The sequence below is a fragment of the Ornithorhynchus anatinus genome, unplaced genomic scaffold, assembly GCF_004115215.2.
Source record: "Ornithorhynchus anatinus isolate Pmale09 unplaced genomic scaffold, mOrnAna1.pri.v4 scaffold_79_arrow_ctg1, whole genome shotgun sequence".
NCBI classification, from domain to species: Eukaryota; Metazoa; Chordata; class Mammalia; order Monotremata; family Ornithorhynchidae; genus Ornithorhynchus; species Ornithorhynchus anatinus.
The window spans coordinates 323,487-347,784 of NW_024396935.1; the positions used below are offsets into that span (position 1 = coordinate 323,487).

A 24,298-nucleotide genomic window follows, 5' to 3' on the forward strand; every position below is an offset into this window, starting at 1 on the left:
CGCGACACCGTGGCCTCATCTGTCCCAGAGCATCCTGCCTCCATCGGCATTCGCTCTGTTAGTGTATCCCCAGAGTTTTCTTGGTGAAAATCTGGAAGCGGTTTGTCATTGCTTCCTTCCGCGCAGTAAACTTGAGTCTCCGCCCTCGACTCTCTCCCACGCTGCTACCACCCAGCACAGGGGAGTTTGGTCTTGTAGCAGATCATTTTCCACACGCTGATCACTGCCCAAGCTAGGAATGGAATGGAACGGACAAGCCTCTGCTCGACTCTCCCTCCCAGAGTCGAGACTGGTAGAGTACTGGACACTCTCCAGGTGCCACCCTGAGAGGGGAGCTTAATAAGTACCATTATTATTAAGATTAAAATGGGGATTAAGAATGTGAGCCCCATGTGAGACACAGACTGTGTCCAACCCCATCATCTACCCTAGTGCTTAGAGAAGAGCCTGGCACATAGCAAGTGCTGAAAAATACCGTAATTATTATTATTATCATTAGCCACTGTCACACTGGTGATTCAGCCTAGGGGATGCATACTCCCCCTGCCCCAGGGATGGACGTTGCATTACTGGACATTTGCTCATTGCCCGTTCCAACCTCCCACCGAGGGGCAGAAACTGGAGAAGGCAGTAATGATGCCCTGGAGTAGAGAACCTGCCAACAGCATTTGGAACAGCTGGCGAGCAGCCCTGTCCGGTCCTCCTTACGCAACCACTGACTTTTCACCACGCTGGGCTGCCTGCGGACAAGTGGATCCAAAACGTGCCCAGGACGGGGACCTCACGAATGGGAAGGAAATGAAGGTTCTCCCCGGTCCCCTCGCCCCCGGACCCAGCTGCGATAACTGTTCACCGGCTGCACTCTGAAAAAGGTGACCTGCTGTAAATAAACCCCAAGCAGCCTAACACAGGACAAAAGGAAAGGACGTGGGTTTTGCCGTCTGAGGCCCCAGGCCTGCTCGCTGGGTCTCCCCCTGAGGCTCTGGGCCTGGCCTTGAGTGCCGTGTTCCCTCCCTGAGGCCCCGGTGTCGTGACCCAAGCGGTGGCAGAGTGATTTCCGCAAGTCAGCGAGCAGCTGCAGGTAAGCACACACACATTGAGCAGGTCCCGCCCGCAGCCACAGCGCTGCTGCTGGCTCGGAGCGGCCGGGGTCACCCGCGGGGCAGTCCGGAGCCTGCAATCGCCGCCACACAACTTACCCATAATAATAATGATGACATTTGTTAAGCGCTTACTATGTGCAAAGCACTGTTTTAAGCGCTGGGGTAGTGCAAGGTAATTAGGGTGTCCCACGTAGGGCTCACAGACTTCATCCCCATTTTACAGATGAGGGAACTGAGGCCCAGAGAAGTAAAGTGACTTGTCCAAAGTCACACAGTTGACAAGTGGCAGAAGCGGGACTAGAACCTATGCCCTCTGTCTCCCAACCCCGGACTCTTTCCGCTAAACCACACTGCTTCTCCATGCCTAGGCATAATAACACAGACCCTCCCTGCAGGGCTGTGGAGGCTGTGACTGCCCAGTGACTCATTCCCGTCGCATCCTCTGCCCACCCTCCGCTAGACAGTGTGAGCCCCCGGGGGGAGAGGCCACCCAGGGACATCTGAGCCACTGTCCTCCTCCCTTCCCCCAGAACTTCATACCTGACTTAGTGTGCTCTATGGCGAGAGCCGGGATTGGGAGTCAGGAGGCCCGATTCTAATCCTGACCCTGCCACTTGTCTGCTATGCCAGTGGGCAAGTCACTTACCATCTCTGTGTCAATTTCCTCATCTGGAAAATGGGGACAAAATTCCTCTTCTCCCTCCCCTTTAATAATAATAATAATAATAGTAATGGCATTTAAGCGCTTACTAGGTGCCAAGCACTGTTCAAAGTGCTGGGATAGATCAGGTTGTCCCATGTGGGGCTCACAGGCTTCATTCCCATTTTACAAAGGAGGTAACTGAGGCACAGAGAAGTTAAGCATGAGTTCCGTGTGTGACAGGAACCATATTCTTTAATGGTATTTGTGAAGTGCTTACTATGTGCCAGGCACTGGGGTAGATACAAGCTTATCAGGTTGTCCCGCATGTACCTGTCCTGCATGGGGCTCACAATCTTAATCCCTATTTTACAGAGGAGGTAACTGAGACCTAGAGAAATGAAGTGACTCACCCAGAGTAACACAGCAGACAAGAGGCAGAGATTAGAATCCAGATCCTTCTGACTCCCAGACCTGAGCCCCAGACCTGTGCTCTACTTCTCATCTAGCAATAATAATAATAAATACGGTATTTCTCAAGCGCTTACTGTGTACCAGGCACTCTTCTAAGTGCTGGGGTGGGTACAAGATAATTGGGTTGGAATTATCAGATGATAATCATAATAATTATAATTATAGTATTTGTTAAGCACTTACTATGTGCCAAGCACTGTTCTAAGCACTGGGGTAGATACAAGGTCATCAGGTTGCCCCACATGCGGCTCACAGTCTTAATCCCCATTTTACAGATGAGGTAACTGAGGAACAGAGAGATTAATTGACTTGCCCAAGGTCACACAGCAGAGAAGTGGCAGAGCCGGGATTGGAACCCACAACCTCTGACTCCCAAGTCCGTGCTCTTGCCACCAGGCCAAGCTGCTCTCTTATCTGATCATCTTATCTGATCATTTTCTCTCTTCCCCAGCGCTTAGCAGAATGCTTTGCACATAGTGCTTAACAAATACCTTTATCGTTGTTATTATCATCATCACTTAGACCAAGTCCAGTGCAGGACAGGGAGAGTGTCCAACGAGATTAACTACCCCAGTGCTTAGAATAGTGCTGGACATATAAAAAGCTCATAACAAGCATCAGGATAATAATCAGGACTTGACAGAGAAAGCATCAACAACGTGAGGAATAAGCAGATGGCTGAAGATGGCGGCCACATGCTCGGCGCCTGGCTTCTCGCGGGGGGCGCCTGGGTCCCTCCAGGTCAGGGTTGAGGGGAGGGGTGACCAACTGAAGCTATGGGACTCAGGGCCTGGACCTCCTCCAGCTCTGGAGGGGATCCGCAGGTGGACGGGCCGGTCAGAGTGACCCACCGTGCTCTCCCTGCACCCCCCCACCCTCAGCTCTCGCTCTCCCTCTTGAGATTGTGAACCCCACATGAGACAGAGACTGTGTCCAACCCAATGAACTTGCATCCACCCTAGTGCTTAGTACAGTGCTTGACACATAGCATAACCAAGCACTAAACCAATAGCATAATTATTACTATCACAGTGCTCTGCCTACAGCAAACGCTCACTAAATACAATCAGCTGATCGTGTGAGGGGCAGGGAGATGCGGCTTGGTCGGATCCCGGCCCAGGGTTGACACCATCAGAGCTCTGGCGGGAGTCACCGAGGCAGCCATTCCTCGTCTCCTCCTCCGCCCAACTGTTGTGAGCTTTTCACCGCCCATGGCCTCTCCCCACCTCTCAGCTTGTACATTTTCTGTGGTTTCGGAAGTGCTCTGGCTCCTGATTTTATCCTCCTCTGCCACAGTCTCATCACTTAGAGTCCCAGGAGGAATGCTATTAAATGCTTACTGAGTGCAGAGCACTCTACCAAATGCTGGGAAAGAATACACAAGTGGGAATTAAGCCCTGTTCCTGTCCCACAGGGGACTCACTATCTAAAAATAGAAACAGAGAGAGGGAACTTATGACAGACATGTAAGGAGAGACGAAACAAAACACTGAGGCCACCTAAAAGATGAGGCCCCAGATCGGGAGGGTACCTCAGCAAGAGGAGCAGAATTTCTGGCTCTCGGTGGCTAAGAGCCCAGTCACCACCGCAGTCACAGTGACGGCTCCAGCAGAAGCTGCTATGACCTTCCCAGGTCTTGTGGAGGCTGCTACTGTTCTTGTTTTCATCCCAATCAAGCCGGTCTTGGACCCAATGTTTTCAGCAACTGAACCTTTGGGGAGACCAAGACGAAAGCATCAGATAACCAGGCAGGCCAGCCCTGTCTCTTACCTCTGGTATCCCACCAGTGACCTCTGTGGCTTCTCCATCCCCACCTCCAGCTGTCTCATCCCCCTTCCTACCGTAGAAACGGCACGGCCTAGTGGATAGAGCACATGCCTGGGAGTCAGAAGGTCACGGGTTCTAATTCCGGCTCTGCCACTTGTCTGCTGTGTGACTTTGGACAAGTCACTTCATTGGGCCTCAGTTCCCTCATCTGTAAAATGGGGGTTGAGACTGAGAGCCCCATGTGGGACAGGGACTGTGTCAAACCCAATTTGCTTGTATCCACCTCAGTGCTCAGTACAGTGCCTGGCACATAGTAAGCGTTGAACAAATACCACAGTTATTATCACCACGTTCAGCAAACGAATCACCAGACTAAAAAGGCTGTTTGCAGCTTCTTTATTGGCACGCAGATCCTTTCCCAGCTTGCCTTTCACAGAAAGGAACGTCCTTCAGAGGGGAAATGACACCAGGGAACCCCGCGGCCTGTTGTTGGCCTGTTCCTCCAAACCGATATGTTCTAGGAAAAAGAGGAACCTCTCGGCACAAAATTCAGCATGTACACCCCTGATCAACCTGCAGAGATTCAAAGGTAGGTATGATAATGGTTTTACAGCGATGCGGTCTTTATACTTTCCAACTTGAAGAGGAGGTTGATTCGGGCAAAGATAGAGTAGTTCGGCAGTCTTGTCCGGCAGAGACAAGCCTGCTGCACAGTCTGACTGGGTCCGGTGCTGGCCTGAGGGGGAGGAGACACAGCCCCACAAGACCCCTCCCACCCCCAACCAAACCCCCACAGTCCATGAGATGGAGTCTTTGTGTCCAGCACAGAGACCATTTCACCAGACATCTGGGATTGCCCCGGCCCTGAAAGTGGGACCCTTCAAAAGAAAGGTAGCAGCAAAGATTTTTTCCTGCTCCCAACTGCTCTTTTAGGAATGAAATCCCCACCAAGCCATCCCAGGGCCCACCTTAGCCCCAAAGCAGCTCGTTGGTCTTCTGGGGTGGGGGGTGGGGGGGGCAGTCATCCTAGGCCCCTCTGGGCCTGCCAGTACCAGAGCCCAGTTCCTCCTCAGTCTGTGGCCGGAGAAGGGAGCCTGGGGAAACCGGATGGCACTTACAACTCGCGGTGTCGCCGGCCCCGTGGGCCGAGGCAAATGTCAGAAGCTAAAAGGTCCCAGGTGTCACGGCCTTACCTGGCCGGAGCCCTTCTCCTCCTTTCCACAAGCAAGCACCCGAGACCACTCCGTTAAGAGAGCCGGCTGGCCTGGGGGAGGGATGGCTTTCACTAGCTTTCAGCCAAAGCCAAGGTTTGACCGAAGCTGTCACCAGTAGCTTCAGGCTCTGCACGTGACCTTTCGACTGGAGGTTGAGGGAGAGACCGTGGACCGCTGAGGCCCCAGCCTGGACCACCATTTCCCAAGGGGATGGGAGATCAAATATCAGGGTGGCAGCTGGCCCCTCCACCCTACCGGCCTGATCCAGGAAGACTGTGAGGGTGGTCTGGGGGCTGGTGGCCATTTTGGCAAGCAAGGTGGTCTGCTCGGGGTCCGTGGGCTCTTCTCGGGGGAGGAGGAGGTGCTCAAATAATTCCATAGAAAATGGCCAAGGGAGTGGGCAAAGGGGGAAAGGACTGGGCAGCGTTGCCCCTGCCCGTCTCTGGGCATTGAGGATGAGGTGTGGGCTTGTAACTATGGGCAGGAGCCAAGACTTTCTAGAGTGGGACTCAGGCACCCTCGCGAGCAGAAAGTCGGTTGCTTGGGGCAGGGAGCGGCAGGGGTCCACAAGGACAGAGTCCATCCCTTCCCCCTCTGCATCCAAGGTGTCCTGGGAATCACATGGGGATGGTGACTGAAGCCTCCCTCCTCATCCCTCTCTGCAACACCAGACCCCTAGAGCACAGCCCACCCATACTATGCTGGCTTTCTCGGCAGCCCTAGTGGGCCAGGGCGTCATCCTGGGGTGGGGAGGAAAGCAAGGGGGTACTCCCCCCACACTGGCCCGCCAGCAATGTTCAAGACCAGGAACCCCATACCTGGGCAGCCCTAGGAACAACTGGGAAAGGGAACACTGGGTCCCAAGAGGGAGGAGAAGTCAATAGCCTGGAAGAAGGAGGGTAGTAGAGCCAATTCCTCTGCCCAGAAGGGACTCTGGTGTCTCCCCGGAGACCACTCTGCTCTCAGGTCCGAGGGGGCATCTCAGCTGGCCCCCCGAGCCCCAGATTCTGAAGATATACTGCTAGGAATGGGACCCTATGACACCCTGTTCCAGAATGGCAGAACTGGGCATGTCACATAAAAAGGGCAACTCCACCCCCCTCCAAAAAAGGCAGGATGGGCCTAGAGTTCTTGATGGAGAGGCAGGGGAGAGGTCAATATCGAGCACCAATCTGCCCCCCCACAACCCGCATCATCACCCCAACACACCACACCACCTTCCCGAAAGGTGCAGCTGGAAGGGATTTCTGGGATTCTTCCCCATATCCAGCTCAGCAGCCGGAAACCGGCTGGTTATCCCAGCAGAAGATGCAGAAACTCAGGCAGCAGTCAAGCGCGTCTGGGATAATGGGGTCCTTCCATCCCACTCAGATGTGACAGGTGACACCCAAACATGAACCTGCCGGCCACCAAACTCCCTGGAATGGCCCGCCGGCCATGTCACACACCAAAGTGACTGGAGGCGGGTGACCGGGCCGGAGATGGGGTAGGGTCCGTCCGGGCCCTGGTGGGATCCCCATGGGGCAGAGAGGAAGAAGGGAGAGGGACGCCAGCACAGAGTAGGAGGTGGCCCCAGCACCTCCCTGCCTACACGGCAAATTCCGTCATCCCCCAGGAGGCTCAGGGATATGCATTGGCCAGACCTACTCCTGTACAGGTCCCCCTGGGTCCCACCCCCCGCCAGCTGGTGGGCAGGGCTGGAGGCCAGCGCTTTGCCCTCTGGGACATAGCCGAAGGTGTAGCTGTGGAAGGCGGGGGAGGCCAGGGTGGGGCCCGGGGGCGAGAGTTGGCCCTGGCACTGGCCAAGACGGACGTCATCCAAACTGCGGCTGTGGGAGTCCCGGCAGGCCCGGCTTCCTCCCGCGGTGATCTGCAGGGGGGCAGGATGGAGCAGAAGTCGAGTAAGGCCGGCCCTCTGGACAGCAGCGTCCCCCAGCCCAGCCCGTCCATCAGCTCTGGGGTCCTCTGAGGACAGGCTTCCAGTAGGATTGACCAGCTCACCGCCCCAGCCTCCGGTCAGCGGCTTTTCCGCTCTGTCCCATCCTATTCCCTGCCCCTGCCCTGCAGACTGCGCTGCCATCTGCATCTAGACAGGTTGGCTGGCATGGGTGACCAAACATCAGGGCTCAAACAACCTGGTTTCCAGCAATCTAATCCATCCCCTGCCCCCTTCACAGAGGCCCAGGATGCCTCCGGCTCTGGCACCAAACTGTCCTCTGGGCCAGCTCAGGAGTGCCACCTTTGTTTAGAGGGGGCTAGGAGGGGAACCCAAGATGTCTGGAGTGAGAGGAGGGCCTGGAATCTCCCCCTCGGAAAAAGGCTCTGAGTTCTGGTCCTGGGCAGACCTCGGCAAGGTAGTGGTTATAATAATGAAAGTAATAATGATAATCGTAACTATGATAATAATAATAATGGTATTTGTTAAGTGCTTACTATGTGTCAAGCACTGTTCTAAGCACTGGGGTAAATATAAGGTAATCAAGTTATCCCATGTGGGCCTCACAGTCTTAATCCCCATTTTACAGATGAGGGAACTGAAGCCCAGAGAAGTAAAATGATTTCCCCAAGGTCACCCAGCAGACAAGTGGCAGAGCCAGGATTAGATCCCAGGTCCCTCTAACTCCCAGGCCTGTGCTCTATCCACTAGGGCACACTGCTTCTCCTAGTGATGGGTAGGTCATCACTAGGCTATGCTAGGCGTGATGCCAACTGTATCTGCCCGGTTCCCGGCAGGGCCGCTCTGAAGCCCACCCGCCCGGGCGGGCCATCCTACCTGATGGAGAGCATCTGCACTCTGTCCCGTGGTTTTCAGCAGCGTGATCTGAACCACAGCGATGGTGTCCTGCAGTGGGCCTGCAGGGAGATGGGGTCAGAAAAGGGGAATACCAGTTTCAAGAATGGGCTAACCCGGGCATCGACCTGGGCACTTGCCCGGGCAGTGTCCCTCCATCCTCCCACCCCAGGATCAGGCACCTGCTCCATCCACGTCCATGCTTCGGCCCTACAGAGTCCCCTTCCCTTCCTCCTTTCATGGCGTGGAGGTCAGAATGCAGTGGGGAGAGGGGGACGGGGAGGCCGGCTAGCCTTTTGGCCATTGATAATTAATTCATTCACTCAAATAAATTTATTGAGCGCTTGCTGTGCACAGAGCACTGTACCAAGTCCTTGGGAGAGTACACTATAACAATTAACAGACACATTCCCTGCCCACAAGGAGCTTACCATTTAGAGGGGAAGGCTGACATTAACATAAAATAAATGACAGATAAGTACATAAGTGCTGTGGGATGGGGGATGAATAAAGGGAGCAAGTCAGGGCAACACAGAAGGCAGTGGGAAAAGAGGAAAGGGGCTTAATCAGGGAAGGTCTCTTGAAGGAGATGTGCTTTCAATAAGACTTCAAAAGTGGGGAGAGTCATTGTCTGTCAGATTTGAGAAAGGAGGGCATTCCAGGCCAGAGGCAGGATGTGGGTGAGGGGTCGGCAGCGAGATAAACGAGATCGAGGCACAGTGAGGTTAGCATTAGAGGAGCGAAGTGTGTGTGCTGGTTGTAGTAGGAGAGTAGTGAGGTGAAGTAGAAGGGGGCGAGGAGACAGAGTGCTTTAAAACTATTGGTGAGGAGAGTTTTTGTTTGATTTGGAGGTGGATGGGCAAACACTGTAGTTTTTGAGGAGAGGGGAAATATGGCCTGAACATTTTTGTAGGAAAATGATCCAGAGAGCAGAGTGAAGTGTGGACTGGAGTGGAGAGAGACAGGAGGCTGGGAGGGGGGCCGGGGGAAGCCCCATGTCCTCCCTCTGGACCCCTGCTGCTCCCAGCTACCCCTGAAGCAAGATCCAACCTTGCTCACTGTTAGGGGACGGGAGGTGAGAGAGCAGGCTGCCAGTGCAACTGAGGTGAGGAAGGGAGGATGTCTCCAGTACACCCTCCAGGGATGGGGCTGGCTGGAATGGAGGCCCACAGAGGCCAGAATGGGGCAGGAGACTGCAAGGAGCACGGTGGGGGCTGGGCACTCCTGACTTCTCCAGTCTCAGAAAGAGTCCGTGTGTCTGGCACTCAGATGCCCCCAAGTGAGCCGGAGGCTGGCACGAAGAGAGAGGCCAGTGGGCTGGTCCAAGTGCCACTAAGCCAGGAATTTTAGGTGGCCACGTGCTCCCTGCCTTGTTGGATCTATACCCTTTGGGCACCCACCCTCAGCTTAGACTACTTAGACTTCCTACTTAAAATGTGAGCCCTACATGGGACCTGATTATCTTGGATCTATCCCAGTGCTTAGTACAGTTCGTGGAACAGAGTAAGGGCTGAACAAATTTAAATTATTTCTATTACTATTAATATTATTCATCCTCAGCCTTACCACACTTAATAATAATAATACAGTATTTGTTAAGCACTTACTATATGTCAAGCAGTTTGCTAAGTGCTGGGGCGGATATAAGCAAAACAGGTTGGATATAGTCCCCGTCCTATGTGGGGCTCACAGTCTCTATCCCCATTTTACAGATGCAGAAACTGAGGCCTCAAGAAGTGAAGTGACTTACCCCAGGTCACAAAGTAGACAAGTTGGAGTAGCCAGGATTAGAATCCATGACCTGACTCCCAGACCCATGCTCTATCCACTATGTACATATCCATAAATGATTTATTCATTTATTTTAATGTTTGTCTTCCCATCTAGAAAGCAGAAAATGTAGACAGGAATCGTGACTACCAACTCTGTTATATTATATTGTCCCAAGGATTTAGTACAGTGCTCTGCACAGAATAAATGCTCAATAAGCAGCATGACCTAGTGGATCAAGCACAGGACTGGGTGCCAGAAGGACCTGGGTTCTAATCCCACCGCTGCCACTAGTCTGCTGAGTGACTTTGGGCAATTCACTTCACTTCTCTGTGCCTCAGTTACCTCTACTGTAAAATGGGGATTAAGACCGCAAGGCCCATGGGGTCATGGACTGGGCCCATCCCGGGTAGCTTGTATCTACTCCAGCGCTTAGTACGGTGCCTGGGACGTAGTAAGTGCTTAAGAAATACCATAAAAATGTGCTTAGTTCAGTGCTCTGCAAACAGTGAGTGCTCGATACTACCATGGATTGATTGTTTGCTTTGATATGAGAGCACAAGAACATACCTGCACAGAAGACCCTCACCCAGGGCTTGTGACCAAGCTCCGGTCTAGGGCAACGGGACGGAGCACTAAACTGACGGCGGCTGGAGGCGGAGGGTCCATAATGACCTCTGCGGGACACGGCTGGTCTGTGCCATCCAGACCGGGAACTCCTGCAGGCCGGACCTGTGTCCACCGGACTTCACTTGGGGTGGGGCCTGTGACCACGCACTTCAAGCGAGGTCTGCAACTGCCCACTTCTGCGAGGGGCAGGGCCAGAGTCCACCCACCTCAGTCTGGGGCCTGCATCTGCCCTAGTCCATGTGGGGCAGGGCCTTCTTCTACCCACCTCAGGGCAGGACCTGCATCTGCGACGCAGGGCCTGCTCTGGCTCTTCCTTGCGACCCTGTGACCCACTAGTGCGGAGAGGTAAAGGGGGGATGGCAGAGGGAGTAGAGGGGGAAGAGGAGCTCAGTCTGGGAAGGCCTCTTGGAGGAGGTGATTTTTAAGTAAGGTTTTGAAGAGGGAAAGAGAATCAGTTTGGCGGAGGTGAGGAGGGAGGGCGTTCCAGGACCGCGGGAAGACGTGACCCAGGGGTCGACGGCGGGATAGGCGAGACCGAGGGACGGCGAGGAGGTGGGCGGCAGAGGAGCGGAGCGTGCGGGGTGGGCGGTAGAAAGAGAGAAGGGAGGAGAGGTAGGAAGGGGCAAGGTGATGGAGAGCCTTGAAGCCTAGAGTGAGGAGTTTTTGTTCGGAGCGGAGGTCGATAGGCAACCACTGGAGTTGTTTAAGAAGGGGAGTGACATGCCCAGATCGTTTCTGCAGGAAGATGAGCCGGGCAGCGGAGTGAAGAATAGACCGGAGCGGGGCGAGAGAGGAGGAAGGGAGGTCAGAGAGAAGGCTGACACAGTAGTCTAGCCGAGTACAACTGGCCCCTGCCTAGTTCACCAACTGGGCCACTTTCCCCTGAAGCTGTCCCTGTGCAGCTAGTGGGATGAATGAAAGCAGAGGGGGCAGGTATTTGGTATTTGTTAAGCACTTACTATGTGCCAGGCACTGTACTAAGCGCTGTGGTGGGTACAAGCAAACGCAGAGAAGCAGCATGGCTCAGTGGAAAAAGTACGGGCTTAGGATTCAGAGGTCATGGGTTCTAATCCCGGTTCCACCACCTCTCAGCTGTGTGACTTTGGGCAAGTCACTTAATTTCGCGGTGCCTCAGTTACCACATCTGTAAAATGGGGATTAAGACTGTGAGCCTCATGTGGGACAACCTGATTACCCTATATCTACCCCAGAGCTTAGAACAGTGCTTGGCAAATACCAAATAACAAATACCAACGTTATTATCATTATTATTATTATTATTATTGTTATCAAATGAGGTTGGACAAAGTCCCTGTCTCACATTAGGCTCACAGTCTCAATCCCCATTTTCCAGATGAGGTAACTGAGTCCCAGAGAAGTGAAGTGACTTGCCCTAGGTCACGGAGCAGACGAGTGGCAGGGTGGGGATTAGAACCCATGACCTTCTAACTCCCAGGTCTGTGCTCTTTTCACTCTATCATGCTGCACAACGAATCCACCCTCCCCTGAAGCCTTTCACATTAGATCTGGGCGGGAAGTCTGCTTGCCCGTCTCTCTCCCCACCCCAGATCCCCGATGCCCGACTCCACCCCCTGGGCCCGGACCCTCCTCACCACCACAGTTGTTCAGATAGCCAAAGGCAGGGCTGTCCACAGATAGCCCATCAGCTGACCCGTCCCGCTGGCCCCAGTCCCAGGGGTATCCCCAGACGGTGTCCCCAGGCTTATCCGACACCGGCCCCAACTCTGCAGCGGAGAGGAAAGGGTCAGGTGGGGAGGCAGGCTGGGGGGTTTGCCACCGCCGGCAGCCCCTTCCCAACGGTGCCCCGACCCACTCACTGTGGCCGTCGGGGACCCTGTCGTCTCTCCCCAGGGCGTCACCGTTGCTGCTGGAGCTGGGCCCGTCCACGCTCATCTCGCCGGACGCCCGCTGCCCTGAGCCCACCTTGCTCCCGGAGGACCGGCGACTGCCCGCAGAGCCTCTACACGAGTCCAGCTGCGGGGGGCTCCTGCTTCTCCTCCTCCTCGTCCGCCCACCGCCCTCGGCCCCTCCGCTGTCGACGCTGCCCGGGGAGGACCGGTCCCTGTCCGGCGTGTCGCTGATGTACCACTCCTGGTAGTGTTTCTTCTCTGTGGGGAGATTCGGGTCGGAGGAGGCTCCAAGGGAACTGCAGGTTTGGAGACAGAGCGGAGGCTGTGCAGGACTGCCGACAAACACCCTCACCCTGCACGACTAGTCAGTACTAATGGCTGTGGCATTGTTTTAAGTAATTCCTGTATGCTAAGCACCGGGGGTAGTTACAGTACAATCCCATCAGACACAGTCCCTGTCCCGCTCGGGGCTCACAGCCTCAGATGGAGAGAGAACGGATATTTAATCCCCATTTTACAAATGAGCAAAATGAGGCACAGACAATTCAAGTAACTTGCCCAAGACCACCCAGCGGGTAAGTGGCAGCCTGGACTAGAACCCTTGGAGAAGTCATTTGCTCACACGGCTGCAGCTGTCATCTCTACGCAGATTATTCCCAAATCCACTTCTCCAGCCCGGCCCTCTCCCCTCCTCTGCAGACCCGCATTTCCTCCAGCTTTCAGGCATCTCTACCTGGATGTCCTGCTGACACCTCAAAGCTGACATGTCCAAACTGAACTCACGTTCCCATCCCCAGCCCTCTCCTCCTCACTGACTTTCCCATCACTGTAGACAACACCCTCACCCTCTGTCTCAAGCCTGCAAACTTGGCATTATCCTCAACTCATGGGTTCAGTCTGCCACAAATCCCGTCAGTTTTACCTTCACGGCATCTCTTTAGACTCTGTCTCTTCCTTTCCCAACTGCTACCACACTGGTCCAAGCACTAATCATATCCTGTCTCGAGTACTGCATCAGCCTCCTCACTGACTTCCCTGCCTTCAGCCTCGCCCCACTTCAGACCACCAACAATATTTCCATCGGCAGTGCGGCCGCCCACCCCACTCAGGCCAGAGAAGCGGTGTGGCCTAATGGAAAAAGCACGGGCCCGGGAGTCAGAATGACCTGGGTTCTTGTCCCGCCTTTGACCTGAACCTGCCACACCTTGGGTAAATCACTTCACTTCTCTACCCCTCCTACCTCACCTCGCTACTCTCTATGACTCAAACCACACACTTCGCTCTTCTAATGCCAGCCTTCTCACTGTACTTCCATCTCATCTATCTTGCCGCCAACCTTCACCCATGTCCTGCTTATGGCCTGGAACACCCTCTCTCATGTCCAAAAAACAATGTGACTCTCCCCAACCTTCAAAGCCTAATGTACAGCACACAGCCTCCAAGAGGCCTTCCCCAAGACCTCTTTTCCTTTTCTTCCACTCCCTTCTGAGTCACCCTGACTCGCTCCCTTTATTCATCCCCCCTCCAGGCCCTACAGCACTTATGTACATATCTTTCATTTCTATTAATGTTCGTCTCCCCCACTAGACTGTAAACTCTGGTGGGTAGGGAATGTGTCTGTTATACTGTTCTATTTCACTCTCATTGCTCTGCACAGAGTAAGCGCTCACTAAACACAATTGACTGACTTTTCTGTACCTCAGTGAGCTCATCCGTAAAATGGGGACTAAATCCTACTCCCTCCTTCCGAGACTGTGAGATCCAGGTAGGACAGGTACTATGTCCAACCTGATTAACTTTTATCTACCCCGGCACTTAGATCAGTGCTTGGCATTTGTGCTTCTAAGTGCTTAACAAGTACCATTATATATATACATATATATATGTATATATAGATAAATGGATAGGTATACAGACACACATATATGTGTATATAGAGGCTCCAGAGATGACTTGGCTAACTGGTGGCCACTCTCTCCCTGAACTCTGCCAGAGGGGGATGCACCTGAGTTGTGAGTTGTGTTATGTGTCCCCTGACCCCAGGCTTAGATGGTGAGAAGGGAGAGGGTCAGCAGCACCAGTGCAGGGGGAAGATGTCACAACCAGGTGGGAGACATGTCAAGGGGTGACTGAGAAGGTTGAGAGAGAGGGGACGCGGCGGGCAGGGAGGGGAGATGAGGGAGACGCTCTGGGGAGCTCACGCCAACAAAGTCCATTTTGTCAAGAGAGTAGCTGGCGAGGTCACCGGGAGGAGGAGGTCAGGACTTTGGGGCTTTCACGACCGAGTTAAAGTTCTGGGGTAACTGGCTGTGGCAGTGAGAACAGATGTGGCAGTGAGCAAGGGAGAGCACAGAAGCCATGATGCTGAGCAGAAGAGAGGGCAGATTTGGAGCAGGTGAGGAAGTATGAGCTGGACAAGGTGAGCCTGAGGACGGGATTTCCACCTGAGGCCCCAGGATGAGAGCAGAGGAAGCATAGTGAGGAGGTGGGCCGAGATGGAGAGAGGGACCACGGACCAGCCACGCTGCTCACCCCTCCTCTCCCAGAAGGGGATGGAGGATCCAGAATCCTTTGCAAATTGGAGCATGCTACAAAAAGAGGCCAGCTGCCCGGGGAGAACGCTGCTGGCCTCTCCCCACATCCTCTCCTCCTTCCCAGCATCAGCTTCCTCAGCTCTGGCGTCCACGTGGCGGGACACAGCTGGCCGACACCCAGCTCCAGGGCTGACCTCGCCCACCACACACTCACTCCGCCGGGCTGGACCTCAGTGCTGAATTCTCTTCAGAAACTCCCTCGCTGATCCTCATGGACATGACTGCCAACCCTTTCAAACCTTTTACCCTCTTCTGAAGCCCCCCACCCACTCTCTCCAAAATATTTTTGGCGAAATAGAAAACATCAGGCATGAACTTGGCCAAATCTCCACATCCCTCCGCCGCTCCTGTCAACGCTCTGCTTCCTCATCCTCTTGTTGCGCAGCGATGTCCCTCGAGAAGCCTCTCCCCTCTTCTCTCAACCCATCTCCGCTTCCTGTGCTGCTAAAGCGAACACTCTCCCCTCTTAATAACATGCTCCTTTTCTCCCCTACTGCTTTTGCTGCTATTTTCAACCCTTATCTCTCTCGGTTGGCTCCTTCTCTTCTGCCTCATGTCTTCTCCCCCGTTCTTACAGAGACCCCTGTTTGTTTTTTAAAGGTATTTGTTAAACACTATACACCAGGCACTGCACTAAATTTGGGGGTACATGCAGCTTATCGGTTTGGACATGGTCCCACATGGAGCTCACAGTCTTATTCCCCACTTCCAGATGAGGGAACTGAGGTCCAGAGAAGCAAAGTGACTTGTGCAAGGTCACACAGTAGACAAGTGGCAGAGTTGTGATTAGAACCCTGATCCTCCAGACTCCCAGACCCAAGCTCCATCCACCTCGCCGTGCTGCTTCTACAGTAGGAAGGGAGATGAGAGAGCTGGCGGTGAGGATGGAGAAGACTTGTACTCTCTCAAGTGCTTCATATAGTGTTCTACACAGAGTAAGTGCTCAATAAATACCATTTTTTATGTTGTCAGGTACTGTACTAAGTGCTGGGGTAGATACAAGATAATCAGGTTGGACACAGTCCCAGTCCTACCGGGGGCTCATAGTCCTAACTCCCCATTTTACAGATGAGGGAACAGAGGCCCAGAGACTTGCCTGAGGTCACCCAGCAGATAAACAGTGGAGCTGGAATTAGAACCCAGGTCCTTCTGACTCCCAGGCCTGCACTCTATCCACTAGGCCTTGCTGGTTTTCTACCATTAATGATGATGATATCTTCCTGCTCTTCAAAACCCATCAATGGTTGCCTGTCCCTGTTATTGTCCAGCAGAGACTCGTGACCCTGGGGTTTTAAGGCACTCAATCAACTCTCTCCCCTCGACTTAGCCTGGCTCCCCACCCTATATATCCCAACTCGCACACTTTTTTCCTCTCAGGACAACACACTCTGCCTCACTCTCATCTCTTTTGACGCAAACCCCTTGCTCCACACCCTCCCGTCTGCATGGAATTTCCTTCCATTACACATCTGGCAGACCGCTGCTCTCCCCACCTTCAGCCACACAATCCCATCTCCTCCAGTAAGCTTTCCCTGACTAATCTTTCTTCTTCCCATCCTATTTCCCACCTTCTGGGACTCTAGGGACTTAAGTCCACATCCCTTGAGCAGCTAGATACTCATCCCATCCCCTTCCCCTCAGACGACTTCCACTGATATCTGTAAACTGATTTTATTGCCTGTCTCCCCTTCTAGACTGTAGCCTCCTTGAGCATAGGTATCATGTCTTCCATCTCTATTGTGCTCTTCCAAGCACTTAGCAACAGACAGAGACAATCCCTACCCAACAACAGGCTCACAGTCTAGAAGACTTAAGTGCCAGGCACTGTACTAAGCACAGGGGTAGATACAAACTAATCAGGTTGGGGAACAGAGTTTGTCTTAATCCTAATGAGGATTAATAACAGTATTCATCCCAGATGAGGGAACTAAGGCCCAGAGAAGGGAAGCGACTTACCCAGGGTCTCCCAGCAGACAAATGTTGGAGCTGGGAATCTCGTGTCATGTCGAGCCCACCCCCACTGTCCTGCCTCCCCCCAACCCCGTCTCACCCCATCAATCCCATCCCACCCCTGCACTCTTACTTTCGGCCTCCTCAATTTAACGCAGTTTCCTTGGCAGGGGCTGGAGGTGTAGGAAGAGCTGGTGGCTGCTACTGAGCAGCTGGAGCAAGTGACGGGAGCGGATAGGGCAGCCCTATAGAAGACCAGCTTGCAGGCAGAAGGCAGCCCATCTGGATTGATCTCAAACTTCTTCCCCTGCCAGAGGGTCGGGACCTTGATCTATCGGGGGGTTCGCTGGGGAGGAACCACCCGCCTGAGGCGCCCCCACCCCAAAACCCGTGCCCGGGGCCGACGCCACAATGGGGAACCTGTGTCGACTACAGGGGTGGGCACGCCCCATTCGGACTGGACCGGACGGCGTCAGGGAAGACACCCAGGAAATGAAGGTGGTCTGCCCCCAGGAAGAATGGGAAGCAGCATGGTGTAGTGGATAGAGCAAGGGCCTGGGGGTCAGAAGGTCATGGCTTCTAACTCCAGCTCTGCCACTCATCTGCTGTGTGGCCTAGAGCAAGTCACTTTACTTCTCTGTGCCTCAGTTCCCTCATCTGCAAAATGGGGTTTAAGATTGAGCCACATGCAGGACAGAGACTGGGTCCAACCCAATTTCCTTGTATCCACCTCAGCGCTTAGTACAGTGCCTGGCACCTAATAAGTGCTTAACAAATATCATGATTATTAGGACGGCTGTGGGGGCATTAGACTACCGGGGGTCTGGCAAGGAGTGGGACCCAGAGAGACTGTCAGGATTCTATGAAGACCCAGACAGGAAGGCCTGGAGAGCCCTACCAGGAAGATGATGAGTAAATTGTCTCTGCTGTGGGACGCCAATTCTGGATGCAGGGAAGACCCAGGCCAGGCCATGGAAGGCAGCGGAGACACGGGACCCCAGACCGGCTTGCAGAGTTCTTTACTTTTAACAGCGGGGCCATGAGGACAAGTCCTGGACCTCATCATCATCATCATCATCATAATCATGGTATTTTGTTAAGCACTTACTATGGGCCAGACACTGTACTAAGCACCGGGGTGGATACAAGCAAATCGGATTGGACACTCTCCTTGTTCCACGTGGGGCTCACGGTCTCATCTCCCCGCAGCCTACATTGACAAGCTGTGTAGACACTCATGAGAATGAAGGAGGGGGAAGAGAGACAGACCAGAGACAGGGTGTACATACATGCTTAGTACAGTGCTCTGCACACAGTAAGAGCTCAATAAATACGATTAAATGAACATGCAAAATGAACATGCACATGCCCGTGTAGATTATAAACTCATTGTGGGAAGGGAATGTTTCTGTTTATTGTTGTAGTGTGCTCTCTCAAGTGCTTAGTACAGTGCTCTGCAGACAGTAGGTGCTCAATAAATACAACCAACTGACTTCACGTGTGCACATGAGTGTGTGTGGGTGTGAGCATGTCTCTTGCTGTAGCTCGGGAGCTTAGGGAAGTTTGTTTGGGTCTGACCTTTTCTCACCTTGAAGAGTCAAAAACAGCAACTTACTGAACCCCTCTGTGACAATATCACTTCGACTTTAGGGGTTGGAATCCACCGATGGGTGGGGACCCTGCACTTCATCTCGAGGCAGAGCGCTGTATTAAGCACCTGGGGAGAGTCCAGGGGCTCACCCCATCCCCACCACACTCCTCTCTGTAGCTTTAGTTTCTCTTGCTTACCCTGACAGTCATTCACTTTTAGGAGAAGCAGCATGGCTTAGTGGAAAGAGCACGGGCTTGGGAGTCGGAGGACGTGGGTTCTAATCCCAGCTCCGCCATTTGTCTGCTGTGTGACCTTGGGCAAGCCACTTAACTTCTCCGGGCCTCAGTTACCTCATCTGGAAAATGGGGATTAAGACTGTGAGCCCCATGTGGGACAACCTGATTACCTTGTAGATACCCTGGCACTTAGAACAGTGCTTGGCACGTAATAAGTGCTTAACAAATACCATCATTATTATTAATGTCCAACTCTTCCACTAGCCTATAGACTCCTAGTATATAGAAATATGGCATAATGGATAGAGCACAAATTTGGGAATCAGAATCGGTCAGCAGTTCTAATCTTGGTTCTGCCACTTGTCTTCTGTGTCACCTTGGGCAGGTTGCTTCTCTTCTTTGTGCCTCACTTACTTCATCTTTAAAATAGGTATTGAGACCGTAAGCCCCATATGAAACAGGGACTGTGTCCAACTCAATTTTCTGGTACCCATCCCAGCGCTTAGTAGAGTGCCTGGCACATTTTAAGTGCTTAACAAATACCATTATCATTATTGTTAAGGGTAGGGATTGTATCTAACTACTCCCCTGTCTTCTCCCATAGGTGGGGTACAGTGCTCTGCCCAGAGTGAGGGCACCACAAAAACCACTGACTGATGGCTAGGTGGGCCAGTGGACGCTCAGAGGGTCCATGGACTCAGCGAGCCCCCCAGCTACTGTTGTAGCCTGGGCTGCTGGCCCTCAGCCCTCAGTTCCAGAACTCACCAGGAAAGCCAGCTTCTCCATGTGGGACCAGGGGAAGTCACAAACCAGCTGTTGAACATGCCCCACCTCCTGAAACAGAGCAAATGGGGGAGAGCTCAGCAGGGTCAGAAATAATAATAATAATAATAATGTTGGTATTTGTTAAGCGCTTACTATGTGCAGAGCACTGTTCTAAGCGCTGGGGGAGATACAGGATGATCAGGTTGTCCCACTTGGGGCTCACAGTTTTAATCCCCATTTTACAGATGAGATAACTGAGGCACAGAGAAGTTAAGTGACTCGCCCAAAGTCACCCAGCTGACAAGTGGCAGAGCCGGGATTCGAACCCATGACCTCTGACTCCCAAGCCCAGGCTCTTTCCACTGAGTCACGCTGCTTCTCTGGGGGACACCACGAGCCAGGAGCACTGAGGCCTGAGGCGGGCAACCAGGAGGGCTGGGTGGGTAACATTGGGCAGGGGCAAGGGTAAGAACGCCCCCTCATCTTGGGGAGGGGAGTGGACTTTCTGTGGTGAGAGTCGGAGAAGAGGAAAAGTGACTGATGGTGGGCCACAGGAGAGAGCTTCCCCCGTGGATTCCATTTAACGTCAAGCCCAGGGCAATGGTGGGTCACTCTTCTTTCTTGTCCTAAAGCAACTCAAAAGTTAGTCGGGTTAAAAGTTGTGTGTGACCATCCTGTGATGCCCCCCGACCCCAGCATTTGATGCCTGCCAACCCCAGTCTGCTCTGCCCATTGAGATACCCACCAACCATAGCATGTGAGGCTCACCAACCTGCGATGGCTACTGACCCCAGCCTGTGATGCCCGCTGACCCAGCCTGTGCTCTGCACCTAAGCAACCTGGGATAGGGGGTTGGATCCAGAACCACCTGGGATCCTGGAGGTCCCGGGCTGGTCCCAGTTCCCTTCACGCTTCATGAATCTCCCTGGGCAGCCACGTGCATAAACAACTTTAAACTCAGTGGCTTCCCCTACCTGTACCTTATTTAAAGTACAAACAAGTTCCAGTTTAGAACTCTCAGAGTTTGCCTTGCAGGTTTCCCCTGAACCCTTTTTGTTCCTTTTTGTTTGAGCCGGGGAGCTTTTGCCTTGCAGTTTAGGCTCAGAACCCTTTTCATTCCAGGTTGGGTCCCGCAGCCTTTCCCTTGCAGGTTGGGCCCGGAATGCCCAACTTTGGGGGCCAAAGTTCCAAGGCAAAGGCTGAGGGGGTGGAGGTGGGGGGCACAACCCTGCAAGGCAAAGGCTGCATGGCCCAAACTGGAACAAAAAGGGTTCGGGGCCAAACCTGCAAGGCAAAGGCTGTGGGGCCCAAAACTGAACGATAAGTGTTCGGGGCCAAACCTGCCAGGCAAACTCTAGGGTGTCCAAACTGGTACCCAAAGGGTTCAGGGCCAAACCTGCAAGACAATCTCTAGGGGGTCAAACTGGTACAAAAAGGGTTCAGGGCCAAACTTGCAAGGCAAAGGCTGCAGGCCCCAAACCTGAATGAGAAGGGTTCGGGGACAAACCTGCAAGGCAAACTCGAGGAGGCCCAAACTGGAACCAAAAGGGTTCAGGGCCAAACCTGTAAGGCAAAGGCTGTGGGACCCCATCTGAAGCGAAACGGTTTGGGGCCAAACCTGTAAGCCAAACTCTGAGGGGGCCAAACTGGAACAGAAAGGGTTGGGGGTCAAACATGCAAGACAAAGCTGTGGGGCCCAAACATGAAAGAAAAGGGTTCGGGCCAAACCTGCAAGGAAAACTTTATGGGGCCCAACCGTAACCATAACGGTTCGGGGCCAAACCTGCAAGGCAAAAGCTGCAGGGCCCAAAGTGGAACCAGAAGCGTTCCGGGTCTTAGCAGAAAGGCAAAGGCTGTGGGGCCCAAACTGGAAGGAAAAAGATTCAGGGTCAAACCTCCAAGGAAAAGGCTGCCTGGCCCAAACAGGAACGAGAAGGGTTCGGGACAAACACTGCAAGGAAAAGACTGTGGGGCCCCAACTGGAAAGAAAAGGGTTCAGGGCCAAACCTGCAAAGCAAACTCTAGGGGACCCAAACAGGAACGAAAAGGGTTCGGGGCCCAGTCTGTAAAGTCACTTGTGGGGGACCCAAACTGGAATGATAAAGGTTCGGGGTCAAACCTGCAAGGCAAAGATTGAGGGGGGAACCTGCATGGCAAAGGCCACGGGGCCCAAACTGGAACCAAAAGGTTTCGGGGCCAAAACATGCAAGGTCAACTCTAGGGGGCCCAAACTGGAACCAAAAAGGTTCAGCGCCAAACCTGCAAGGCAAAGGCTGTGGGGCCCAAACTGGAACCAAAAGGGATCGGGGCCAAAGCTGCAAGGCAAAGATTGGAGGAGCAAACCTGCAAGGCCAAGGCCATGGGGCATAAACTGGAACCAAAAGTGTTCGGGGCCAACCTTACAAGGCAAAGTCTGCGGGACCCAAACTGTTACTGAAAGCATTCTGGGCCCAACCTGCAAGGGAAAGGCTACGGGACCCAAACTGTTACCAAAAGCATTCCGGGCCCAACCTGCAAGTGAAAGGCTGCGGGACCCAACCTGGAATGAAAAGGGTTCTGAGCCTAAACTGCAAGGCAAAAGCTCCCTGGCTCAAACAGGAACAAAAAGGGTTCAGGGGAAACTGCAAGGCAAACTCTGAGGGTTCTAAACTGGAACTTTAAGGATTGGGGACCAAACCTGTAAGGTAAAGACTGTGGGGACCAAACTCAAATCAAAAGGATTCGGGGATAAAGCCGCACTCAAAGACTGCAGGACCAAAACTTGAATGAAAGGGGTTACAGGCCAAACCCACAAGGCAAACTCTAGGGGGCCCAAACTGGAACCAAAAAGGTTTGGAGTCGAAGCTGCACGGCAAAGGCTGTGGGGCCCAATCCGAAACGAAAAAGGTTCGGGGCCCAATCTGCAAGGCAAAGGCTGACCGGCCCAAACTGGAATGAGAAGGGTTTGGGGCCAAACCTGCAAGGGAAAGGCTGGGTAGGGGCAAACCTGCAAAGCAGAGGCTGCGGGGCCCTAACTGGAACCAAAAGGAGGAGGGGAAGGAGACTGCAAAAAACCTAGGTTTTTGTTTATTTTTTTTTGAGGGGGTGGAGGCGGGGCAAACATTGTTCCCCCCTCCCTCAGCCCCCCAAACCAGTCACCACTACAGCTAATCTGATGACTGCACAAGTCAACTTTGAGTCCCAGGCCTCACTGCTCTTCCCCTCCCAGCCCCTGCCAAATGGGACTCAGTCATCATCAAGGCTCTGCATCTCAGAGATGAACAGAGCGGGCGCAATGATGTCACCCAGTCCTGTTCTGGATAATAGACTCCCAGAAGCTATCTCTTTCAGATACGGGAAGGTCCCTTCCTCCAGGCACTGAGAACATGCTGGGTGAACATACAAGAATGTCAACACAAGGACATTTCAACACAGGGAGCTTAGCCCCCCAAAATGGCACTGTTGGGTTGAAGGGCAAGGGATAGTTCTTAACTCTGTCTCCTGAGTGGCCCAGGGAGCCACCCAGTCGGGATCCATGCTGCACAGTGAAGATCCTCCTCATGTCTGCATCCGGTCGAACCATCGATCGGTGGGTCGGTCATGACCTAGTGGATTCTTTGGATGCCGCTCTCATCTATCCTGTGAACAGTGGCAGAGGGGCGGGGGGTGAGCAACCGTGAGGACGAGGACAGTTGTTTTTTTTTCCCTCTAAAACTAGGGAAAGAGTGGGCATGTTTAAAAACACTGGATAAGGAATTTGGCACAGAAGGTCTGGTTGGAGATAGTCATCAGAAAGGGAAAAAAGTGGATGAGAGTGTTCAGACAGTGCAAAGGAAGGGAAATTAAAGGCAAAATTTGAAGGGACTGATTTTGAAATCGGGCAGATGTGAGGTAGCTCAGGAGGATGAGGAGTGGGGGAATTAGGCATGGGAATCAGTGAGGGAGGGGAGGCGTTGTTGCTGAGCAGAAGAGAGAGCCAATTTAAATGCATTCTCACTGGCTAAAAGATGGTTGCGGGGGTCCGAGTGCCTGGATTCTCCACAACAGCCCTCTGTGGCATGAGGGGTTTGAGAGTGCTCCTGCGAGTTGAGAAGGAAATGGGAGGAGATTCAATCAATGTAGTTTCTCCAAAACAGACATTCCTTCTCTCCCCACCTGCTCAAATCAGCCTAGTGTTCAACAGGTAGCAGAGGAGTCCCTTCTTTGAGGTCTGAGTAGGTGTAGGGTGACTCTGAAGGTGGGACTTGGATCCCTCTATAGAGTTCAAAGCCCCAGATCTTCAGTCCTACAACCAAATCTGACGGAACCAGTGCCCCGCATGGAGCCCCACACCCCATTTCCGGAACCAGCTTCCGTTTCCACAATGGCATCTGCTTCTTCACTCTTCTATTCCCCCACCCGGCTAACCCGCTCCACCGTCATTCATGCACGCACACAGCCAATAACTTCCCTATGTGGTAGCGGTACAGCCCGTGGCTCCATCTCAATTGCAGGGCAAGGCTAAGAATACACCTGACAGTCCAAATTTTGGAGGAATGGTCCTCAAGCCTGGGGAAATGCACTGGCAGCCTCTGGAGAGAATGTAATAGCTAGTCCAAGTTTTCCCACCCCAACCTGTGCACTGCCAGGCCTTGAGGCTGTGGGACATCCTGCCGGGTTCCAGAACCACCCGGACACGCAACTTGGGGGGACTCCCTGCCGAGGTCACATCGGGCAAAACGGTACGTGACCCGGGAGCGTCTGTCCGAGGGAACTGAGTTATCAATGCAGCTCGTCCGCCGGGCCCGGCTGACGTTGTTACGTTACCTTGGCGGAGGACAGCCGCGCTAGTGATGTTGAAGGTTTGTTTTTCTGACCTTGCCCTCCGTCCAGAGCTGAAAACCACACATCGCCGCATGCTCACTTCTCTTGGAGAATCGACGG

At 53.3% G+C, this 24,298-nt stretch overlaps 1 protein-coding gene across 1 annotated transcript; it reads right to left on the reverse strand.

Moving 5' to 3' along the window:
- Positions 1-4,365: 4,365 nt before the first annotated feature.
- LOC114808963 lies at positions 4,366-24,298 on the reverse strand. The gene is made up of 7 exons (XM_039911066.1): positions 24,182-24,298; positions 23,373-23,454; positions 22,869-23,014; positions 19,397-19,465; positions 12,228-12,556; positions 7,972-8,051; positions 4,366-7,068 (listed from the first exon to the last, which is right to left on the reverse strand). Exons 3-7 carry the CDS (start codon positions 22,910-22,912, stop codon positions 6,517-6,519), a joined length of 1,074 nt encoding a protein of 357 aa, XP_039767000.1. The 5' UTR covers positions 22,913-23,014; positions 23,373-23,454; positions 24,182-24,298; the 3' UTR covers positions 4,366-6,516.

Excerpts from the sequence above, each read along its gene's own strand:
- LOC114808963 (XM_039911066.1), bottom strand. The coding sequence starts at position 22,912 with ATGGATCCCGACTGGGTGGCTCCCTGGGCCACTCAGGAGACAGA. Across the intron at positions 19,466-22,868 it reads TGGGCCACTCAGGAGACAGA|GAGGTGGGGCATGTTCAACA; the intron begins GTTAAGAACTAT and ends GCTCTGTTTCAG. Across the intron at positions 7,069-7,971 it reads GTGCAGATGCTCTCCATCAG|ATCACCGCGGGAGGAAGCCG; the intron begins GTAGGATGGCCC and ends GCCCCCCTGCAG.